Source organism: Nomascus leucogenys, chromosome 19 (genome assembly GCF_006542625.1).
Source record: "Nomascus leucogenys isolate Asia chromosome 19, Asia_NLE_v1, whole genome shotgun sequence".
Taxonomy (NCBI): domain Eukaryota; kingdom Metazoa; phylum Chordata; class Mammalia; order Primates; family Hylobatidae; genus Nomascus; species Nomascus leucogenys.
The window spans coordinates 19,776,406-19,799,755 of NC_044399.1; the positions used below are offsets into that span (position 1 = coordinate 19,776,406).

At 39.8% G+C, this 23,350-nt stretch overlaps 1 protein-coding gene, 1 non-coding gene and 1 pseudogene across 10 annotated transcripts in view; all 3 read right to left on the reverse strand.

The window, feature by feature from the left end:
- Positions 1 to 2,511: 2,511 nt before the first annotated feature.
- On the reverse strand, positions 2,512 to 3,611 carry LOC100604932 (annotated as a pseudogene).
- A 5,258-nt stretch (positions 3,612 to 8,869) lies between these two features.
- LOC115831604 lies at positions 8,870 to 8,931 on the reverse strand. The gene has a single exon (XR_004027129.1). It is a non-coding gene; the product is annotated as a U7 small nuclear RNA (small nuclear RNA).
- Positions 8,932 to 11,234: 2,303 nt separating this feature from the next.
- Positions 11,235 to 23,350, reverse strand: part of PUM2 (pumilio RNA binding family member 2) — a 103,300-nt gene continuing 91,184 nt past the window's right edge. For 3 of the 9 annotated variants that reach the window (XM_030799273.1, XM_030799275.1, XM_030799276.1), the window contains 7 exons: positions 22,709 to 22,838; positions 20,967 to 21,101; positions 18,779 to 18,916; positions 17,961 to 18,086; positions 17,609 to 17,730; positions 16,564 to 16,756; positions 11,256 to 14,245 (listed from right to left, as the gene is read on the reverse strand). In XM_030799273.1, coding sequence (XP_030655133.1) covers positions 14,114 to 14,245; positions 16,564 to 16,756; positions 17,609 to 17,730; positions 17,961 to 18,086; positions 18,779 to 18,916; positions 20,967 to 21,101; positions 22,709 to 22,838 — 976 coding nt within the window. In that variant the 3' untranslated portion in view covers positions 11,256 to 14,113. Of the gene's footprint in view, positions 14,246 to 16,563; positions 16,757 to 17,608; positions 17,731 to 17,960; positions 18,087 to 18,778; positions 18,917 to 20,966; positions 21,102 to 22,708; positions 22,839 to 23,350 lie in introns of all 9 variants that reach the window. The other 6 variants (XM_030799279.1, XM_030799280.1, XM_003275980.4 and 3 more) reach the window with 3 other exon arrangements.

The window sequence follows — 23,350 nt, forward strand, 5'->3', positions numbered from 1 at the left end:
ATCATCTTTGGAGAAACGTCTATTTAAGTCCTTTGTCCATTTTAAAATCACGTTATTTTTTGTTGTTGTTGAGTTGTAGGTGTCTATGTATTATGAATATTAACCCTTTATTATTTACATATTTGCAAATATTTTCTCCCAGTCTGTAGATTGCCTTTCCACTTTGTTGTATGTTTCCTTTGGTGCACAGACATTTTAAAGTTTGATGTAGTCTCATTTATTTAGTTTTGCTTTTGCATGTGTTTTTGCTGTCATAGCCAAAATCACTGCCAAATCCAACATCATGAAGCTTTCCCCCTATATTTTCTTATAGAGTTTCACAGTTTTCGGTCTTACGTTTATATCTTCATCCATTTTTAGTTACTTTTGTATATGATGTAAGGTAAGGGACCAACTTTTGCATCACTTGTTGCAACGACTGTTGTTTCCTCATCGAACGGTCTTGGCACCCTTGTGGAAGATCACATGACCATATATGCGAGGGTTTCTCCCTGGGCTGTCTATTCTCTTCCTTCGGTCTGTATGTCTGTCTTTATGCCAGTACCACACTGTTTGGATTACTGTAGCTTTCTAATAAGTTTTGAAATCAGGAAACATGATACCTCTGGTTTTGTTTGTTTGTTTGTTTACTGCTTCCTTAATTTCTTTAATGGTATTGATCTAGTCGAGTTTCCCACTCTTCTTGAATCAATTTTGGAACTATATAGTTCCCTAGAAAATTATTTATTTTGCTGGGTGCAGAGGCTTACACCTGTAATCCCAGCACTTTGAAAGGCTGAGGCGGGAGGATCGCTTGAGCTCAGAGGTTTGAGACCACACTGGACAATGTGGTGAAAACTCATCTCTACAAAATTACTAAAAATTAGCCAGGTGTGGTGGGGCACACCTGTGGTCCTAGCTACTTGGGAGGCTGAGGTGGGAGGATAACTTGAGCCTGGGAGGCTGAGTTTGCAGTGAACTGTGATGGTGACCATACCACTGCACTCCAGCTTGGATGACAGAGTGAGACTCTGTCTCAAAAAAAAAAAGGAAAGAAAATTATTTCATTTGATTTTTAGTTTGTAAGTAGACTTTTAATATAAATTCTCTTATAATTAAAAATCACAATTTTATATCTTCTTACTGTTTGTGTCTTTCATCTTTTTTGTTAAATTCAAATTTTCCAAAAGCGTGTCTAATTCATTGTTTTTAACTGGTCAAGTTTTTGTGAGTGTGTGTGAGTTTGTTATTAATTCCTTCCTTCTGCTTTCTTTGTAATTTTTTTTTGTTCTTATTTTACTAGCTTCTTGAGTTCATTTATCTTCAGATTTTCTTGACTAAACATTTTCTTTAAATAACCTTTGGCCTGAATCCCCAGGTTTTTATATATGTCTGTCATTGCTATTAATTTGGAAATTAACCCATAATAGTTTGTTCCAGATTAGATTAGCTCTTTAAATGAGGAGTTACTAAGAAGAGTATTTAAAAAAATTTCTAGACTGGGCATGGTGGCTCATGCCTGTAATCCCAATACTCTGGGAGGCCTAGGCGGGAGGATTGTTTGAGGCCAGGAATTCAAGACCAGCCTGGAAACATAGCTGTCTCCAGGTCTCAAAAAAATTTCTTTTTCTAAGGTATATTTCTAGTAACAAATATATTTATATTTTGAAGACATATGCTTTATTAATAAATATATTTCTGTTTCTAAGATAGTTTTGCCCTCCCTTTCTAATTAAATTGCATTCTATTCAGTGAATGTGTCCTGTATGATTTCAGCTCTTTGGGTTTATTAGGCTGTTTATTATGGCCTAATAAATACAAAGCAAAATATTTGGAATTTGCATACTCAACTGTTAACAACGATTAACTCTTGGGAGGGGAATGAAATTGAAAGGCAGAGACAATGAGGAGAAGCCTTTTGTTTGTTTTTATTTTGTTTGCTTTTGATTGTTGGGAAGTTTTTTTACTATAAGAATTAGCTCAAGTATAATGGTTTTCTTTTTCTTTTTTTTTTTGCATGCAGCTGACCAGCCTACCAGGTCTTTTATGCAGTTCGACATACAAGGTGACACCAAGGTAAGACAAATGAAGTGCCAGTTTGGGTGCCTTCATCTCCCTCCCCTGGATCCTGATCCAGTGACTGCCAAAACCAGAAGGCAAGGCCGGGCGCGGTGGCTGACACTTGTAATCCCAGCACTTTGGGAGGCCGAGGCGGGCGGATCACGAGGTCAGGAGATCGAGACCACGGTGAAACCCCGTCTCTACTAAAAATACAAAAAAAATTAGCCGGGCGTGGTGGTGGGCGCCTGTAGTCCCAGCTACTCGGAGAGGCTGAGGCAGGAGAATGGCGTGAACCCAGGAGGCGGAGCTTGCGGTGAGCCGAGATCGCGCCACTGCACTCCAGCCTGGGAGACAGAGCGAGACTCCATCTCAAAAAAAAAAAAAAAAAAAACCAGAAGGCACTGGGGTAGGGTGCTTGATCATGGCGAAGGCTGTTGTTGTTCACCCGGTAGATGGGAAAAGGAAAAGGTTTCACTTCTTCACAATTTGAATGACATCCTTGTCCTCTAACGTATGGTCTTTACCCACTTTCTGAGGATTGTGTTTCACAGAGAGACCCCAGACCAGAGCATATTTAAATTGTTTGATAAGATTTTTGTGAATCTTCATGCAGAAATCCCCACTGTGGTCCTGGAGTAAGGAAGCACCACTGGGGATGTGTAACCTTGTAACTGCCTTTGGGTTTGGTGTAAATTCTCACTAGTTTCAGATAGTACCAGATCTTTTCCAATAGGTCATCAAAATTCCAGTGGTGATGGGCAGCGATGGGTACACAGTGAGGCACCTTATAGATGCTATCCAACTCCTCAATGGAGATTTGGTCAATCTTATTTAACACATAGATACAGGGGATATAAACTCTGTTTCCTTCCACCACATCAATGAGGTCATCAGCTGCAGCATTACTGCGTAGAGTCACATTGGCATTGTGAATCTTGTATTCGGCCAGAATGCCCTTCACAGTTTCAGCATCCAGCTCGCTCTGTGGGCACGTGGCTGTGAGATAATGCCTCCCTTGTCCTTCTTCTTAAAGCCAGTGTTGGGGGGCGGTGGTTGCTGTTCAAGTGAATGCCAGAGCCTTCCAGCTCGTTTTCAATTATCTTCTTATGTCCCAAAGGTTTCAGGATATCCAGAACAATCAGGATCAAGTTACAGTTTCGGCCCACTGCAATGACTTGATGACCTCTACCTTTCCCATCCTTGGCATCTTCAATAATACCTGGGAGATCCAGGAGCTGGATTTTGGCACTTTTGTATCTGATGACACCAGGCACATTGGTCAGAGTAGTGAATTCATAGGCTGCTACCTCAGAATATACCCCTGCCAGGTTACTAAGCAGTGTCGACTTCCCCACAAATGGAAAACCAACAAATCCAATTCAAGCATCACCTGCTTGGGCACATCAAAACCTTCTCCTGGACCTCCACCACCACCGCCCTTTGGAGTAATGAGTTCTCGACGAAGCTTAGCAAGACGGGCCTTAAGCAGCCCTAAGTGGTGTGCTGTGGCCTTGTCCAGTCCGAGCCATCTCCACTTCTATCTCCGCGATCTTAGCTAAGGTGCTGCTCATTGTGGTGAGTACCCTGTGGCCTCCACACTAACTGTCTCCCTTCACACACCTGCGGGCAAACTAGCTCAAGTATAATGGTTTTCAAAAGTAACTCAATGAACTTGGGAGTGTAGGCCTCTGGGTATAGCGGCCCACAGACCCCTGAGAGCACCATTGTATGACAGCTCTTCACCGAGAGACACCGCCTTTAAAAACGCACTTAGGGCCGGGCGTGGTGGCTCATGCCTGTAATCCCAGCACTTTGGGAGGCTGAGGCGGGCAGATCACGAGGTCAGGAGTTCAGGACCAGCCTGACCAACATGGTGAAACCCCGTCTCTACTAAAAATACAAAAATTAGCCAGGCATGGTGGCATGCGCGTGTAATCCCAGCTACTTGGGAGGCTGAAGCACGAGAATCACTTGAACCCGGGAGGCAGAGGTTGCAGTGAGCCGAGATCACGCCACTGTACTCCAGCCTGGGCAACAGAGCGAGACTCCATCTCAAAAACAACAACAACAAACAAAAAACAAAACAGAAAAACGCGCTTACTTCCTACCGGCTTTACAGTGGTGAGCATTACCTAAGCACATAATTTCAGGCTTTGGGGTAAAGAGAGGGAAACACACAGTCTGGCCTTCCAACAACTCACAGTGTGGGTGGAGAAACGTAAGAAAACAAGCCATTGCAATAATTAGCCATCACTGCCATCCTGACCTTGTGCCTGGAGGAGCTGTCTCTGGAATCTGTCTAGGGAAGCTCCAGGGCTGGCTCCAGGAGACGGGGAGGAACTGGCTGGCCAGAGACAGGGGCAGTAGGGTTGTCAGATTTAGCAAATAAAAACAGAATGCCCAGTTAAATTTGAATTTCAGATGAACATTTTTTTTTTTAGTATAAAATGTATAATTATGTCCTATGCAATGTTTGGGATATATTTATACTAAAAAATTTAGTCGCCCCACCTGTGGTTTTAGGGCCGACTTGTTCAGGAAGGTTAGAGGAAGAGCAAAAGAAGGTTTGGTGCAAGATGATAGGTTCGGTTCCGGACATGTTTGGGGAAAGGGGGCTAGTGGCCACGTGACTGGAGATGTGGGATTCCAGGCTGCAGGATGTCAGGGCTAGGGCTTTAGGGGCGAGGCCTGGGGTCAGCGGTGGTAGGATGTGATGGGATGTGCCCTGTGATGAGGCTGCAGGCGGTCGTACATGGCAGTGGAGTGGGATGGGTAGGGTTCTTTCCTTGTTCGAGAAGGCAGGGTGTGTCTAAGCAATCCTGTTTAGAAAGATCAGCTCCAAGTAATTTAGACGAAGAAACTTCTGGAGCTGGACGGATCCCCCAGGGTGCGCTGCGCCTGGACTGGGGAAGGGCCCCGGACCCGCGGCGCAGGGGAGGGCTGGGCCGCCAGGGGGCGCTCTCGGCGGGCCTGGCGGGAGTCTCCCTTGGTGTCTCCCAGGAAGCTTTGCAACAGCTCTGCTGGATTAGGCTCCGATGAGCAAACTGAAGCCCGGGAGGGGAAAGGGCGGGGGGGCTTGAGGGTGTCACCCAGGCGGGTCAGTTGCTTTTTTTAAAAAAATTATTTTTATTTTTTTTATAGGGAAGGCGGGGGCGTCTCGCCATGTTTCCCAGGCTGGCCTCGAACTCCTGGACTCAAGCGAGCCTCCGCCTCGGCCTTCCAAAGTGCTGGGATCACCACCGCGCCCAGCCAGTTTTGCAGCTTTCTAAGGCCGCCCCCAGGCCCTTGCCACCCTGCTGTGTGAGCCAGGCTTGGGCCGGTGGGGAGGGCTCTAGGTCACCTGGTGGCTGCCTTTGTGTCTACAGCTGCCTCTTCCTGTGACAAAGCTGCCTCTTTGTCTTCCAGGTCCCTTCTCTAGTTTTATACCCTACTCTAGAAGACGGCGGGTATTGGAATATAGATGAAGCTGTCACCCTTCCAAACTCTGTGGGGTGACTCCCTCCCTCCTCTGCTCACAGGTGCCCTCCAAGCCCAGACTCCAGTGCTCAAACCAGAACTGACTTTTGAAGGAGCAGCGCAGAAGAGGACTCCCAGACAACCCTCCTCTTCTCCAGGGCGAGCCCATACACGTGCTTTTGTCCTCATCCCTGCCATAGGAAGGGGCCCACCAGGTGTGACCCGGCTTTCCAAGGCTTCTGGCCATAAAAGGCCAGGGGTGGGAATAAAGCAAGAAAGAGATGAGACTCCGCACTTGTCAGGGGAGCCCCTCAGCTCTGTAACTGGCACTGCTAACTCCCCTGCCTCCAGTCCCTCTCTACTGCTGCTCTGCCACCCTGTGCTGGGTCATCCATACCACTGCACTTGTCACTCCCCTGCTCAATAATCTGTGATGACCCCTATTGTTAACTGAAGCATTGCTTGTATCAAGAATCTTATTCTGTTTCTCCCTCCACTGGGGTGTGCGCCTCTTGAGGGCTGTATCCTCAGCATCAAGAATACTTGACACTGGCCGGGCACGGTGGCTCGTGCCTGTAATCTCAGCACTTTGGGAGGCCAAGGTGGGCAGATTACTTGAGGTCAGGAGTTCAAGACCAGCCTGGCCAACATGGTGAAACCCCATCTCTACTAAAAATACAAAAATTAGGCTTAGGTGGGCATGGTGGGCCACGCCTATAATCCCAGCTACTTGGGAGGCTGAGGCAGCAGAATCGCTTGAACCTGGGAGGTGGAGGTTGCAGTGAGCCGAGATTGTGCCGCTGCACTCTGCACTCTAGCCGGAGTGACTGAGCAAGACTGTATCTCAAAACAAACAAACAAAAAATGAAACCTGACACAAAGTAGTTGCTCAATAAATAAGACTATGAAAATGCACTGGCTGCTGCACCCACCTTGCTCTCAATCCCCCAAAGCCATCCCCTCATCCTCTTCATTTTACCTTTCCCTTCCAAGCCCAAGGCACTGATTAGTTTTGAAATCTTGATTCCTGTCTAGATTTAAAGGCTTTGAGTTAGGAATTACTTTTTATCCCCCCTGCCTAGGGCCTCATGCCTTCTCAAAAAACAGGTAAGACCAGCCAGACACAGTGGCTTATGCCTATGACCTCAGCACTCTGGGATGCTGAGGCAGGAGGATCACTTGAGCCCAGGAGTTTGAGACCAATTCAGGCAACATGACAAGACTCTGTCTTTACCAAGGAATTTAAAAATGAGCTGGGCACAGTGGTGCATGCCTATTGTCCCAGCTACTCAGGAGGCTGAGGTGGGAAGATCGCTTGAGCCTGGGAGGTTGAGGCTGCCGTGAGCTGTGATCGCGCCAGCGCACTCCAGCCTGGGTAATAGAGTGAGACCCTGTCTCAAAAAACAAAACAATACAAAAGATAAGGCTGAATGTTCTCCATATGGTCCTATTTGGTCATGGAATGATTTGTGGTGGATTTTCCTCCACTCTTCAACATTCCTTCCATAACCTGTGTCTGGCCATGAGCTACATGCTGTTTACACAGAAAAGATATGATCCTGAACTGGATGGAAGTCTTCTGCTCAACTATATGGGCACCGAAATGTGTGCTGAGGGAAATCACACATGATCTTCTCAAGCAGCTTTTGACTTCCCTCAGGATCCTAGATGGCCATGTTCATAAAGAATTATTGGCCAACATCCTATATCTTCTGACTATGAAGGTGAAAACGTGTGCTTTTTGTAGAGTTGGGTGAGACCCTTGTTTCTGATTTCTGAATACCTACTGCTTTGAGGAAGCTTCCATCATCCTAACTTTGTTGTCCAGACAGAGGTTGAGAGGGAAAGGTTTAGAAGGCTAATAGGCAAATCTTTCTCAGTTCAATGCCTTCCTTGCTATAAGCCAAGTTGGCAGAGCTTTATTAAGGAGTGTTACTGTGGCTTCCTTCAAACTTGATGCATCAATTGGATGGACCCTTATGGAGGGCTCTTCCTCACTTGGCTACAACTATGGCTGAACTCTCAAAGCAGACATTTATAAATAATTGGACGTAGCTACTTATTTATTTATTTTGAGATGGAGTCTCACTCTGTTGTCCAGGCTGGAGTGCAGTGGTGTGATCTTGGCTCACTGCAAACTCCGCCTCCCGGGTTCAAGTGATTCTCCTGCCTCAGCTTCCTGAGTAGCTGGAATTACAGGCGCCTGCCACCATGCCCAGCTGATTTTTGTATTTCTTTTCTGAGACGGAGTTTCACTCTTGTTGCCCAGGCTGCAGTGCAATGGCTCGATCTCAGCCCACCACAACCTCCATCTCCCGGGTTCAAGTGACTCTCCTGCCTCAGCCTCCTGAGTAGCTGGGATTACAGGCATGTGCCACCATGGCTGGCTATTTTTGTGTGTGTTTTTAGCAGAGACGGGATTTCTCCATGTTGGTCAGGTTGGTCTCGAACTCCTGACCTCAGGTGATCTGCCTGCCTTGGCCTCCCAAAGTGCTGGGATTACAGGTGTGAGCCACTTCGCTCAGCCTAATTTTTGTATTTTTAATAAAGACGGGGTTTCATCATGTTGGCCAGGCTGATCTCGAACTCCTGACCCCAGGTGATCTGCCCACCTCAGCCTCCCAAAGTGCTGGGATTACAGGTGTGAGCCACTGCGCCCAGCCTGGAGGTAGCTCTTTAAATCAAACACTCAGCAAAGAATTGACTTATTTGCAGGCCTGTTCTTTTACTGAAGCATAACCATAGCATCAAGAGGCTTCCAAACTGGTGAAAATCATGCAAGGGATGGGGTGAGAAATGGCAGAGATTAGTTGATGGTCCCGAGCTACTCTGACCTCCACAAAACCTCAGCAGCTTCTAGGTCTCTAATATGCTTTTGTGTGTGTTTGTGGAGATATACCAAGATTTTCCATCACAATGTCTTTGATTTCCTTGCTTTTCTCTCCATCCTGGCAGCTTGTATACATCAGGGCAAATTTACATATGACTTATTGATTTATCTGCAACTTGAATCGAGAGTTTTGATCATTTGCAGAAACATAAACGATCTCCAAACCATGTTTTGAGGCTGCATGTAACCAAATTTTAAAAATGAAAACTTATTTTAACTAAGTGATGCGCAGGAGTTGCTTTAGTAGCTAACCTGTACCGAGTACTTGCCATGGCGCTTCACGTCTGTCCTCTTTAATCCTTACCATCTCAGCAGATCACCATTTCCTTGACTTACACAAGGAAACTAAGGCTTAAAAGATGAAACCACTTACCTACTAGATATGAAGCTAGTGTTTGGTACCTGGGCAGTCTAATTCTAGAGCCCAACCTCTGAATCATTACTTTCTGATGCCCAAGAAAGTTTGAATCAATCTTTCTGTTGTTGGATTTTCTGGTAAAAACTGGAAAACCTGCTAGACAAATTCCAAAAGAGCTCTGACATTTGAATCAATTTTAATCCAGCCAATTGCTTTCCCTTAAACTACCAAATACAAGACTATTTCACCTGGTTTTAATTCTTGGTAAATATATTTTTTAAAAGTTCTATGGCACTTCTGCCTCTGCTGAGGTGGTGCCAGAGCCAGTCATGAGTTGCTTCAAGTTTATCGATCGGTAAGAGGAATGTTTTCCCAAGTCACTGGGTCTTTCTGATCAGCCCAGGGCGTTGCTCACCAAGGCCACAGGGCCCAGGACTTGCGCTCTCCGGCTTTGAAAGGGTTGAAAGGGCCACTCAGTGGAAGAGGGCGTGGGAAGGTTTCTGGGTGCTGGTAATGTTCTGGTTCTTCATCTAAATCCTGGATTCATGAGTATTTGTGAAAATTAACAAGCCGTACAGTTATGATTTTTGTGCTCTTTTCAAAAAGTTCTATGAATGGAACATGGTAGAAGCTGGAGAAACTGCCTACAGGAGCTATCTTGGGCTGTCTTGTCCTATATTGTCTTAAGAGTTGGCCAGGCCTGGTGGCTCATGCCTGTAATCCCAGCACTTTGGGAGGCCGAAGCAGGTGGATTGCTTGAGCAGGAGTTTGAGATCAGCCTGGACAACATAGAGAGACCCCATCTCTACGAAAAATACAAAAAGTAGCCAGGCATTGTGGCATGAGCCTGTGGTCCCAGCTACTTGGGAGGCTGAGATGGGAAACTTGTTTGAACCTGGGAGGTTGAGGCTGCAGTGAGCAGTGATGGCACCACTGAACTCCAGCCTAGTTGAGAGCCAGATCTTGTCAAAAAAATAAAAATAAAATAAAAACAACAACAAACATACTCCTCAGCCACAAGGTTCTGTGGGAAAGTCAGGATAGGACCCTATAAGTAACGAAGGTCCAGCCCAGTCCTGGCCCCACTCCTTCCCTCTGCAGTGCAGCGCTTAGAACAGCCTCCTAGGGGTGAGCCCTGACTCCTGAGCACTCTTTTCCTGCTCAGCTCCCTGTTTATAAACAAATTTTCTAATCTCTACCAGGCATGTTAAGCTAGATACTTTTAAGTGAGGTAGGGAAGGTGGACAGTGAATAGGGCTCCTTTAGGGGTTTCTTTGTCCCCTGCTGCTTTGAAATCTTCCGGAGAAAGTGTAGTCATGAGGGCATATAGTCCCAGGTGAATTTAGGAAACTGCTTTCCTTAGGTTAAGCCAGGGTGCGAAGATGTGGTATTTCCTTGTTAAGACCTTTTAAATTTCAATACAATGTGAGGTAGTATGTCAATAATCGAAGAGGGTTGCTCAGAAGAGACCCAAAGAAAGACAAAGTTAAATTTCAGGAAATACAATGTGTATGATGACATTTCTTTTTCCCACTTAGCTTTATGTAGGTTTCCATTTTGGAGTCTCATCAAATTGTTCTGGCTTTTTTTCTTTTTATAGCTGTAGCAGGAATCGGAAAAACACGAATGGTATTAACAAGCAATTCATTAAGAATTAGGTTCCAGGCCGGGTGTGGTGGTTCACGCCCCTAATCCCAGCACTTTCGGAGGCTACGGTGGGCGGATTATGAGGTCAGGACCTCAAGACCAGCCTGGCCAATATGGTGAAACTCCATCTCTATTAAAAATACAAATATCAGCCAGGTGATGGTGTGCGCCTGTAGTCCCAGCCACTCCAGAGGCTGAGGCAGAAGAATCACTTGAAGCTGGGAGGCAGAGGTTGCAGTGAGCCGAGATCGCGCAATCGCACTCCAGCCTGGGCGATAGTGCGAGACTTCGTCTCAAAAAAAAAAAAAAAAAAAACAACAAAGAATTAGGTTTTTGGCCAGGCATAGTGGCTCATGCCTGTAATCCCAGCACTTTGGGAGGCCAAAGTAAAAAGACCACTTGAGGCCAGAAGTTCAAGACCAATCTGACCAATATGGCAAGAATCCATCTCTTAAAAAAAAAAAAAAATAGGTTCTAGGTATCTTTTCGTATATTCTCCATTCTTAAAATTAATGAGTTAAGTAGTAGTATCCCTTGATACAGATTAAAGGCTCAAGGTTTAGGTAAGTTCACAAGGTGTGTAAATAATCAGGTAAACTTTAAATCCACATCTGAACTTAGATTGTTTACCTTTAGACAACACTGCCTCAAGTTCATGTGGAAACAGGCTAAAAGTTTTATCCTATGAAGTATGCAGTTATAGATCCTAAATACTAATCAAAGGATGGAATTAATCCCATCAGAGGAATCAGTGGCTCCAGAACAGCACCCACGTGTTACAAATGTATTTGTTTTCCTTACATCAGAGTAAACCTGAATGGGCAATCAATCTTAAGTTATAACTGAGGTACAGAGGGGTATTTCATCTAGAGAAAAACACAAGACCAGGTTTATTTCATACAATGTTATTCACACATTTTTCATTTTCTAATTTATACATAATATACAAAGAAGTGAAGTTAACATTATTTCATATGAACCAATAAGAGCCAGGACTTAGACAAACTGGTCCAGAAACAATCCCTATCAAAAGGAGACACTCAAGAGTAAAGCCTAGGTAGTTTTGCCCAATTGTTTTATTCTGAAATGTGATTTTCAGATTTTACCAAAATTTCATGCCAAGTTACTAAAAGGTAAAAATTGGGGTGGGCACCCAAAATAGCAGACTGTAAAATTTCTACAAGAACAGGTATTTTTGTAGAGCAGGCCTGAAAGTATTGGGAAGATTGGGTTGTCAGCACTAGGACAAATGGGAATACCAGAACCCCAAGAAGAGGGTTTAGTTTCTCAATGTAATATTCTCTACTTGTCATTTTCTAAAACTGCAGAGAGAATGCCTGTGCCAACAGAGGGCAAGGATGAAGGAAAACTAGGAATTCAACTGTACAAAGACAGGAAAACCATTACCCATCTCCAACATGACAGCTTTGATCCTGAAACCACGGGCTGATACTGAGAACAAAAGTTCGACACGGGCCAAAATACTGAGGTTGGTAAAGTAGGAAAAAGTGAGAGAGCGGCTTTGTGTGGGTTTAAAAAAAATGAAACAAACAAACACACACAAGGTGTTGCTGCAGTGACTGGGACATGCTGATGACCCAGTGTGACTATGAGAAGGAACGGTGACAAGTGTTTGGATTTAATGGTCTCACCAAGGAATGTTGGGTTAGAAAAGTAAAATAACTAAACACCAAACATGAAAAAGTATGCCTGGCATCCCCAAACTTTATGCCATTATTTTTAGGTTCATAATATGAACAACTAGTGATAAAACCTTTAGATCCCCTTGCTTTTCTTCTGCAGATCTCTAGTAAAAAAAGATCTCTTCCATATTCAGCTGACAGATAGCATGTTCATTTTAGTTTTCAGCACTAAACATAAGTGGGTCAACATAAATGTTTATACAAAATACTGACTTCAACAAAATACAAAGCACTTTCTTTATCTTTCAGAAACTGAATATACACAGCAAGTTTTTTTCCAAAATATTTTCATAGGCAAAGGATTAAAAACGATTTTAATTATACACATATGGTCACAATTTTGCCTTAAAAAGATTGTTGGGAAATGTACATAAGGCCGCTTGTAAATGTACATCGTGTTACTGTTATGTCTTATGTCCAGAGGAAAAAATGTTATCATACAGATTTGCTCTTACTTGGGAGTAGGCTATTCAAAAATACAGTACTCTTCTGTACAAAGAAAAAAGTCACATCACATTTAATAAGATGAAAAAAGCATTGGCCTCCATGGTAACCAAATATCTCAGTCCAATACTTTCTATTATGCACAATACCCTGACTTCAATTGAAAGTGATCCAAATTCTAGCATGTCCATATTAACAGTCAACAACTATGTTATAAAACAAAATGATCTCACAATAATAAAAAGAAAGCTGGTTCATACTTCTGAAACCATATAAAGATAAAAAATTTTTAAAAAATCACTCTCGATTTGGAGAAATAAATTTACATTATACAACACTATATTGCCAGGTCAAAGAGGGCAGGGACGTAAATGTACACTAAAATGCAAATGTATCCCAAAGAGATAAAACAAATTCCATTTACAGCATGAAGGTTTACAAATGTACACCTGTACAACCAAGGAAAGCATCACTACTCAATTAGCAAGGCTTTTATAATAAACATTGAAACAAGATTTCCTTTCAAAGTGTAAACTTACATCTATTACTACACACACAATGCATATATTTATAGAAAGCAAAAAGAGCTATCTGAATATGTAATCATGCTTAAATGCTGAGCTATCAAATTCACTTTTCAGTGGCCCCTTTTCATCTCTATCTGGTTCCTACTTTCTGCCTCTATGAAAAAGCAAAATAAAGCTCAACACTTCCTCAACATGTCTGTAATTCTATAAGCAAAACAAAATACAAATTTCCACTCTTTCTCATTGCAAACCAAACTGAAAAGTTAATAAGTGACTTAACTTTTCATTTAGTGCACTTAATTGGAAGTGTCACCATGATTTTGTATTTAACTCTTACAACAATTACATATGTAAGTATATACAATATTTCTGTACATTGCCAGAGACATTTTAGGGCAGTAATTGTATTAAAACCACATCTACTGTAAATAATGTTAGGTTCTTTTCATCTCAAACCACTTTATTCTTGTCTGCTTGCTCGTTATTTGCATGATAGTTTGTGAATTATCAAAATACAACTTAACTCTTTTTAAAATATTAATAATATTTATGCAGTTGATTGTTAATCTGTTATAAAAGGTTTCACGCAAAGGAAAAAAATAAGGACTATAATTCTATATACATCTCTATAAACCTGTTGTGCTATGGGGTTGTAGACCTACCAGACTGTGAGCCAGTTTATTAAAAGAATACTGTACTTTTTCCTTTAAAAACTATTTTTGTGACTTTACAAGGTAAAAATTTACAAAATATGTGACAGCTTTTTATTTTTGATACAGTTACATCATATACAGGCATTCTGTGCTTTGCCAGCAATCCAATCTGATAGGTCTCCACTCAGGGCTGAATATAATTTATAATTCATCCCCCACCCCCCAAATATACACAAGAACCTTAAAAAATTTACAAATGGATGAATAAAGTCAATAAATAGTTTTGCTTTAAAAAAAAAATTGAAGATTCATAGTTGAGTTGTGTTTTGATAATTCACACACAAAAAAATTCTTTTCACATGGTTAAAATATCTTCTTTCTCTTGCTCCTGTAATTTACAGCATTCCATTTGGTGGTCCTCCAATAGGTCCTAGGTCCGGGCTATTCTTCAAATAATACTTTTCCAACTTGGCCAGTATATGCTTCCCGTATGTGTATTTGCGCAAAGTAGTAATGTGAGGTCGAATCTGAAAAACAAATAATCTGCTTTGAAAATCTAAGTCATTTTAGTTTCTAATTTCTTAAAAAAGCACCCCCAATTCTGGGTAATTTAGAGGAATAACTGCAATTTAAAAAAATTTAAATCCAAAGAATGCTACTTTTTGCAAAAGCAGTTGTGATCCGCTTAATCCCTCCAAACATCTGTTCTCGAAATTGTTCAATGAATAAAACACTACATCTAACTATGTCACGTGGAAACAGGCAGAGGCCCCAAACATAGCAAGAAAGTTACCCAGTAATTCCACATCCAGGAATTTATTCCACCAAAAAAATTACGAAAAGACTTTTGTACAAAGCACTACTTATAACAATTAAACAATTAGGGACGATCCAAATATAATAAATATGATACCAGTTAAATAACTAATGTAGCTGTTAAAAATAAGATTGCAATTTTTTACATTCATTAGTTTACAGCAGAAACACTGAATTAAAAGATAGGTAGACACTCAGAGGCCAGTACTTTGGGAGGGTAAGGTGGGAGGATCACCTGAGCCCAGGAGTTTGAGACCAGACTGGGCAACATAGCGAGACCCCATCTCTACAAAATATAAACAAAACTATAAGCATGCATGCCTGCCGTCTCAGCTACTAAGGAGACTAAAGTGGGAGGATGGCTTGAGCCAGGAGGTTGAGGCTACAGTTAGCTGAGATCACACCACTGCACTCCAACCTGTGCAACAGAGACCCTGTCTTGAAAGAAAAAGAAAACTTACATCAAGTTGAATGAATTTTAAAAATCAGAAGGCCAAAACACTTTTATAGATGGAAGGAATCCTAAGATATCATTTTTCTCTCTATATGAGGAGAGGACCAAAGGGGTTATGTAATTTGTTCCACGTTTTGTAAATGAATACATCCAGATCAAGAGTATTCAAAATAAGTGTTTTTTTCAGTGTTCTTTCTTTTAGTTTTCTTTATAAGTTTTCCTGCTGCAATTACTAATTTCTTAAAGAATTATTAGATTCTAGGAGGAGGATACAGAGAGGAAACAGCTTAAAGGGAATTTTAGCCGGGCGTGGTGGCGGGCGCCTGTAGTCCCAGCTACTCGGAGACGCTGAGGCAGGAGAATGGTGTGAACCCGGGAGGCGGAGCTTGCAGTGAGCCGAGATCGCGCCACTGCACTCCAGCCTGGGTGACAGAGCGAGACTCCGTCTCAAAAAAAAAAAAAAAAAAAAAGGGAATTTTATGAGTTAGTACTACCTCCCCACAACATAAACACAAAATTCTACTTAGAAAAATGTATTAGGTTAAAATCAATGTTCAACCCATGTATTATGGTAAATTAAACGTAGTCCGCCATCTGCATGGCAACTATGTGGATTCAACCACTGATCAAAAATATTTTTAAAAATGACAAAGTTTGTATTAAACAGGTTTTTTACTTATCATTACAGTATGACTATTTACATAGCACTTACATTGTATTAGGTATCATAAGTAATCTTGAGATGAGTATATGGGAGGATATGTTTAGGTTATATGCAAATACTATACGCCATTTTATATAAGGGACTTGAGCATCCGTGAATTTTGGCACAGGAGTGGGTGGGTCCTGCAACCAATCCCCCAGTTACTGAGGGGCAACTGTACAGTTAAATAAGATGAAGGCAAAAAGAACAATGTAAAACATAGGTAACAGATGAGAAATGAATATGATTCCATTTCTTTTGAATGACTGATTTATTTTTTGAGACAGGGTATTGCTCTGTTCCCCAGACTGGAGTGCACTGGCATGAACACAGCCCACTGTAGCCTCAACCTCTGGGACTCAGGCGATCCTCCCATCTCAGCTGCCTGAGTAGCTGGGACCACAGGCATGTATCGTCATACCCAGCTAATTTTTAAATTTTTTGTAGAGATGGGGGTCTATGTTGCCCAGACTGGTCTTGAACTCCTGGGCTCAAGTGGTCTCCCACCACAGCCTCCCAAGTGTAGCTGGGACTAAAGGGTTGCACCATGATGCTTGTCTGTTTTTTTTTTTTTTTGTAGAGGCAGGGTCTTGCCACATTGCTCAGGCTGGTCTCAAACTCCTGGGCTCAAGTGATCTTGTCACCTCAGCCTCCCAGTCTGCTGGAATTATAGGCAAAAGCCACCGTGCCTGGCCGTGATAACCTTAAGAACAAAAATGGAAAGCATACCAATATATCTGCCAAAGGATATGCATCAATTTTAATTTTTCCTCCAGTTATAACATACAGGAAGAAATGAAAGCCCAAGGAGGTTAAATGTGTAGCCTAAACACAAAGACAAACAGTTATCTGAGTGTTATATGCTGTATTACCTTGTGCATGATTATCTTTCTCTGAGCAGGTTCAGCCATATCAATCATCTTTTGAACCACGTAATTCGCATACTGGTCCTTCATCATGGTGTATAAGGCACTGTGAGGACCATCGTTCTGGCAGCAAACCTCGTCAATCAGTAAAGCTCTCTCAGCACGGGAGGCATGAGTAACGCACTTTTCTACTACATTGCTAAAAATTAAAGCAGATAAACAAAGCTTTGTTATTTTTTTCTTCACAGCAAAATTTCCTTGACTTTTGAAAGAATTTTCTCCAATGAACAATAAAACAGAAGTCAGGATGGGATTGTCTTGTCTTATGATTACTTTTATTTTATTTTATTTTATTTTTTTTTTGAGACAGGGCCTTGTTCTGTCACCCGGACTGGAGTGCAGTGATGCTATCACTGCTCACTGCAGCCTTGACCTCCCTTGCTGAAGTGATTCTCCCACCTCAGCTTCCCTCATAGCTGAGACTACAGGCATGCGCCACCATGCCTGGATAATTTTTTTGTAGAGAAAGGATCTCCCTCTATGTTGTCCAGGCTGATCTCGAATTCCTGGGCTCAACTGATCCTCCTGCCTTGATCTCCCAAAGTGCTGGCTGGGATTACATGTGTGAGACACTGTACCCAGCCAATTACTTTTATAACAGAAATTGGTATCATGGAACAACCTACATCATTTTGACATCCAAAAGTTTGGTTACAGGTCTCTTAAAATTGTACTTCAAAAAAAGAAAACCAAATCATTAAAGCTGTGAGGCTTTCAAGAACATGTACTAAATAAATCTGCATTTCCAGTGTCGGGAAAAATTATTTTCCAAATACAGATTTCATAAATGAACATATGTGGGCAAAGCAAATTTGTTATGTAGATTTTTTTTAAAAAAATAAAAGCAATGTTCTGTAGGTGCATTTTAATGATACCAAAAAAAAAAAAAGACTATAGTTTAATGCTACATTCTACACGTATTTCTGTGATAACTAATAAAAGTCAATGAGTTGAAAGAATTGACCCCTGAAATTACAAAGTATTGCAATACCTGGCAAATTTGTGTTGACTCAGGGCTAAAACCTTTCCTCTGATTTCGGAAACAATTTTGCTCTTGTCTTCAGGTCGACCGTGTTCCAGTACATGCTGAATAACGTAATTGCCATACTGATCCTAAGACAGATATTTAAAAATTACTTTCCCTAAGTCATTCCTTAAGAATGATATTCTTTAAAGACATGTTAATCATTTCATCTAAAAATCCAGTAGTATAGTTAGGAGAATACAACAGGCTTTTGTCTCACTCTTTCTATAGTGTGTTTAATAACAAATTGTATTTCTTTTAAAAATTAAAACAATTTCCAAAAATATATAAACATTTCAAATTATTAGGGAATTTATACCTGTACCAACTGCTCTGTATGTTGGTGGAGTTCTTCTAAGATAGGTAAGGTCTGTTCTGCAGTGCAATGCTCTAGGATGCGCTGAATTACTCTGCAGCCATAAGGATGAGTTGAAAGCACAAATACCTGAGGACAATTAGAAGAATTAAAATTTGTATTCTCTGACATTTTTGAACAGTTCTATGAAGCAGACTGGTTTTTTTTTTTTTTTTTTGACAACACCTAAAAGCAGTTTAAAATAGAAGGATGATGAACTCACATTTAATATGACTACCACCATGTTAGCAAAGACTGGAGAGTGGGGACAGGGAGCACTCCATTTAGGAGCTGAAAGTGTTTGATCAAAAGGAATCTAACCAGAACTTTACCTGAACCTGAGGTTACGTAACAATGGGAATGAATGGGTGAAAAGAGAAAGGGTAGTTCAGCATTAAGAAATATTAATTACTATGTATTAGTTACAAATTGCTATGTGTTTTCTGTCTTATTATACGGTCTTACGTCTTTCTCCAAACCTCCTTCCCTTCTCTGAGTAAACCTGAAAACATCGTTGCGTATAAATAAAAAATAATTCTAACAGTGATTACCTTTACTTCTTAAAGTAATGTGATTAAACTATTTCTGTTTTGCAGCTTCAGAAAAATGAAGCTATCTGCTGACTATGAAAGAGGAAGAAATTAATGTACATTTACTGTTTCATATCCTATTTTTGTATATAAGTGCTGGGTATTAACTAGTGACTTATGAAAAACATGTTGATACTCAAAATTCTAAAATAATGCCCTGCTAACAAATTATAGGCCAAAACTCAAACATACTTGTCCCTTGAAAGCATCAATGATGAACTGCAGTGACTGTGGCTGAACACATTCGATACATTTTTGTACAACATGGTTTCCATTCTGATCTTTCACACATTTGAGCACATGACCATCCAGCTCCTTTACCATTTCACTCTGCAAAAGACAGGATGTCATTTAAATTATCACCTCAAACGAGAAAATACTAGCATATTTTACCTCAGTATTAAAAATTAAAAATATTAAAAATCTCAGTATATGTATCTCAGTATTAAAAATACTGAGATAGGAACAAAATATATTCAAAAATATTATTTCCTGTTTGTCAAGGGTTTAAATTTTTTTCTCTTGTAGTATAATTAGCAGAAACCATTGAAAAGTGAAAATTACTAAAACATACTGCAGGATTATAAATGTAAATGATGTATGTTGAAACAACGTAGTGATGCTGAACTTGCTGTATTTAAACTGTCTTCACCGTGTAAATCGTCCGCTAATATTTATTGGGCGGTAACTAACATGACTAATTCAGAATTCTACACTTTTGCCTTACTTAGTACCACCTCCACCACCAAAGGAATTATTTTTAATGGCTGAGTGAGTTTATCAAGTACATAGATAAGGCTAAGAAGTTGATGACTACTTATGGGCTATGTGATTTTTACATATTAACTCAATAATTCCCTAACGGAAGAATTAATGTCAGATATCTTTGTTCTTTTATAAAATGCTCTTATAATAAAGTGCTTATAGCCAGGTGCGATGGCTCACACCTGTAATCCCAGCACTTTGAGAGCCTGAGGCTGGTGGATCACCTGAGCTCAGGAGTTTGAGACCAGCCCCGGTGACATGGCTCCGGTTACTACCAAAAATACAAAAAACTAGCCAGACGTGGTGGCGCATGTCTGTAATCCCAGCTACTTGGGAGGCTGAGGCAGGAGAATCACTTGAACCTGGGAGGCGGAGGTTGCAGTGAGCCAAGATTGCGCCACTGCACTCCAGCCTGGGCGACACAGCAAGACTCTGTCTCAAAAAAAAAGGAATCCAAACAATACTGTTATTCATTAACTGTTTCAACAAAGACTTACTGCTAATGCTTTTATTTTTAAATATCAAAGACATTTAAAAAATATCTATACCAGTTAGAAACTTGTGACAGAGAAGTTTCTAAGCTTTTAAATAATTCAATGTGTTTATATTTCTCCATTGTGACATATCTTAAAATTACTGTAAAACACAGAATTTCCTCTGGAGGAATAATAGTATTTTCTCACAGGTTTTAATGCAGTGATGAATATATACACATATATAGCCATCCATCCGTATATTGGTATTTATTGAAATTTTCTTTTATTGTATGAGTCAAAGACAATCTCTTTCCAAACTTAAACTACCATTACCTTTTAAGAAATAATTATTTCCTTCAGTCTTATGCTTTCACTGTAATATATAAAGTAGTCATGTAGTCAGAAAACAGTATTGACTTGGGGCCATTAATTTCTTACTAAAAGTCTGTTTAATCTTATATACAATAACCCCACTAATTAGTGTTGCTTCACAGTGTATTTTAAAAATCTGGTGGATCAGCATTTTTAAATTCATCCCCCTACTCTCAATATTCTTGTCTATTTCAAATAATTTTAAGCATTATTTTGATCAATAATTCCTTTATTAATATGAGATATTTAGACTTTCCATCCAATAACACAGAATATTTCTCATTTAATTTATGTGTTCTTGTTTTTCTAAAAAAATTATAAATTTTTAAAGAGAATTCTTAAGTTACTTTTCTGCTGGGCTATATATTTAAAAAAACATTTTCATATATGTAAATAAAACTGACATACAGTAATGCTATTGGTTCCAAAAATTTTCTTCTTATAATAGAAACATTAGACACCATCAAAATAAACACTGGAAAATAGTAACATGCATTCTCACACTGCAGAAAATAAAGTAAGCAAGTAGTAATAAAAACACTCATCATTTAACATTCTGCTTGCCACATAGGTGCTAAAATATCTTCATTTAGAAATTATCTACTTTGTGACTTCTAATTAGTAGCCTGCTATTTAGGACACAGTAACAACATTTTAGTCTAGTTGTGGAAATATTTAAGTCTTTTCACTTCAAGATTATTGTAAGATTAAAAACGTAATAATTTAAAAATTGAATAAAATAATACAAAAATTTTGTCTTAACTTACAATTACCTGCTGGTCAGAAGAAATAGATTCTAATGCTTTCTGAATAACACGGCAGCCATACATCTGCAAGGCTAAGGGTAGAACATGACCACGAATACGAGTAGCCAGGGCTAATTTTTGATCCAGACTCCCAAACTGACAGAAAAGATATAACATTAATAACAAGTGACCTTAATATTGCTTTGTTGAACTTGAGTAAGGCAGTGTTTGCAGTCTATTCATTCTATCAGTAATTATGTAGGGCAGGGGCTTTAAGGTAGAAGCTAATTAAGACAGACTGGGAGATGTTTGCAATAATAATTTTATTAGTTCTTTGGGTTAAGTCTTACTAACATTTCCTTGTTACTAATATGTTAACTACCTTTTAAAGAAACTCTTTTAAAGTGAACATCTTTACAAAACCCTTCATCTTTAATATGTAACTTTCTTAGCTATACGTTGACCACCAAAACTCTCACCCAGATAATCATCAAACTACATTCTGATATGATTGTTAGTCATTAAGCTACAACACAGATGCTTATGAATTTAAAAATTGGCTAAACTGTAAAACAACACACATCTATAAATCCAAAGACTATAGTGTTATTCATTAACTACTTCACCAAAGATTGACTACCAATGCTTTATATTTTCAAATATGAATCAGGATTAACAGCAAATTTTCATTTAAAGTGGTTCATGTTAAAATTTTTTTTGTGACAAACTTGTCATTTGAACCATTTTTAGCTAGGTGATTGAGTAGCATTAATTATATTCACACTGTTGTGCAACCACCATCACTATTTGTTTCCAAATCTTTTCCGTGGCCTCAAACACAAATGCTGTATCCATTAAACGGTAACTTTCTAAACCCTTCTTCCTCTAGGCCCAGTAAGCCCTCATCTACTTTATGCCACTATTAGTTATTCTAGACATTTCAAACTGGTAGATCACTATCAATGTTTGTCCTTTTGTGTGTGGCTTATTTCACTTAAGTTAGTATTTTCAAGGTCCATCCATGTTGTAGTATGTATCAGAACGTCATTCCTTTTTATGGCTGAATAATACTCTATAATGTACACATATACCACTTGTATTTATCTATTCATCTGTTGACGGACACTTGGGCTGTTTCCGCCTTTTGGCTATTGTGAATAATGATGCAATGTATACTGGTGTTCAAGTTCCTGCTTTCAATTCATTTGCTTTCAACTGTACCCCTAGGAGTACAATTGCTGGATTGTGTGGTGATTCAATATTTAATTTTGAGAAACTGCCAAACTGTTTTCCATAGCAGCTACACCATTTTACATTTCCACCAGCAATTTATGAGGGCTCTAATTTCTCCGTATCCTCATCCACATGTTATTTTCCGATTTTATGTTTTTCAATTACAGCCATCTTAGTAGGTATAAAATGGTATCTCATTGTGAGATTGATCTGCATTTCCCTGATTAGTAAGGATGATGAGCATCTTTTCATGGCCTATTTGGCCTTTTGTATTATTTTACATAGAGAAATGTCTATGCAAGTCCTTTGTCCATTTGTCATATGGGTTGTCTTTTTGTTGTTGACTTTTTAGGAGTTCATTATAATATATCCTGGATAAAATGTTTACCACATATATAATTTGTAAATATCTTATCCCTGACTTATCTTTTTTTATATGAAAATGACTTTACCCAACTTTCAGAGCTTTTTTTAGCATCAAGTGTACAACCGCTGGATGGGTGGATATACAAATATGCATGAATCCTTACCTCAAAAAACTTCTGTATAACATAGTTGCCAAAAACATCAGTCATTAATTGATAGGCTGCTTGCAGAATTTCATTAAATACCATCTGTCGCTCAGCTGGAGTAGCTCTCTCTAGCTTTTGCTGTATGAATCTACATAGGGAACATTTTTAATATGACAATATGTTTTTTAATACACTTGAGTATTACACCCTACCCTTCCACATATATGCACTGCAAGTTATTTCCAGAAATATTAACATACTTTATATAGTAGACAGCTAATTTACAGCAAAAAGGACAAAAGTTATATAGCATTTCTTTATAATACCTTATCTAAAGATAGAGTGACAAAAAACTGGATATACAGATGTTTAATCTTTCTTAGGTTGGTTTGGTTACATTATAATCAATAAGAAAATTATGTAAATTTTGCTGCTTATTCATTTATTTTTCATAATATACAATGTATTACTAAACATCTAACTTTTAGAACATAATAAAGGAAACCCTTAGAAGTAAAATTCATCCAACATGAATGAATTCCTAACCAAGATAGCCATTCTGGGTGACACAAGGCTCATTTGTTACTCTGAAGGAACTGCCAACTATACTCATATATTGCTTAACCACATTTCAATTGACAATGAGCCACATATACAATG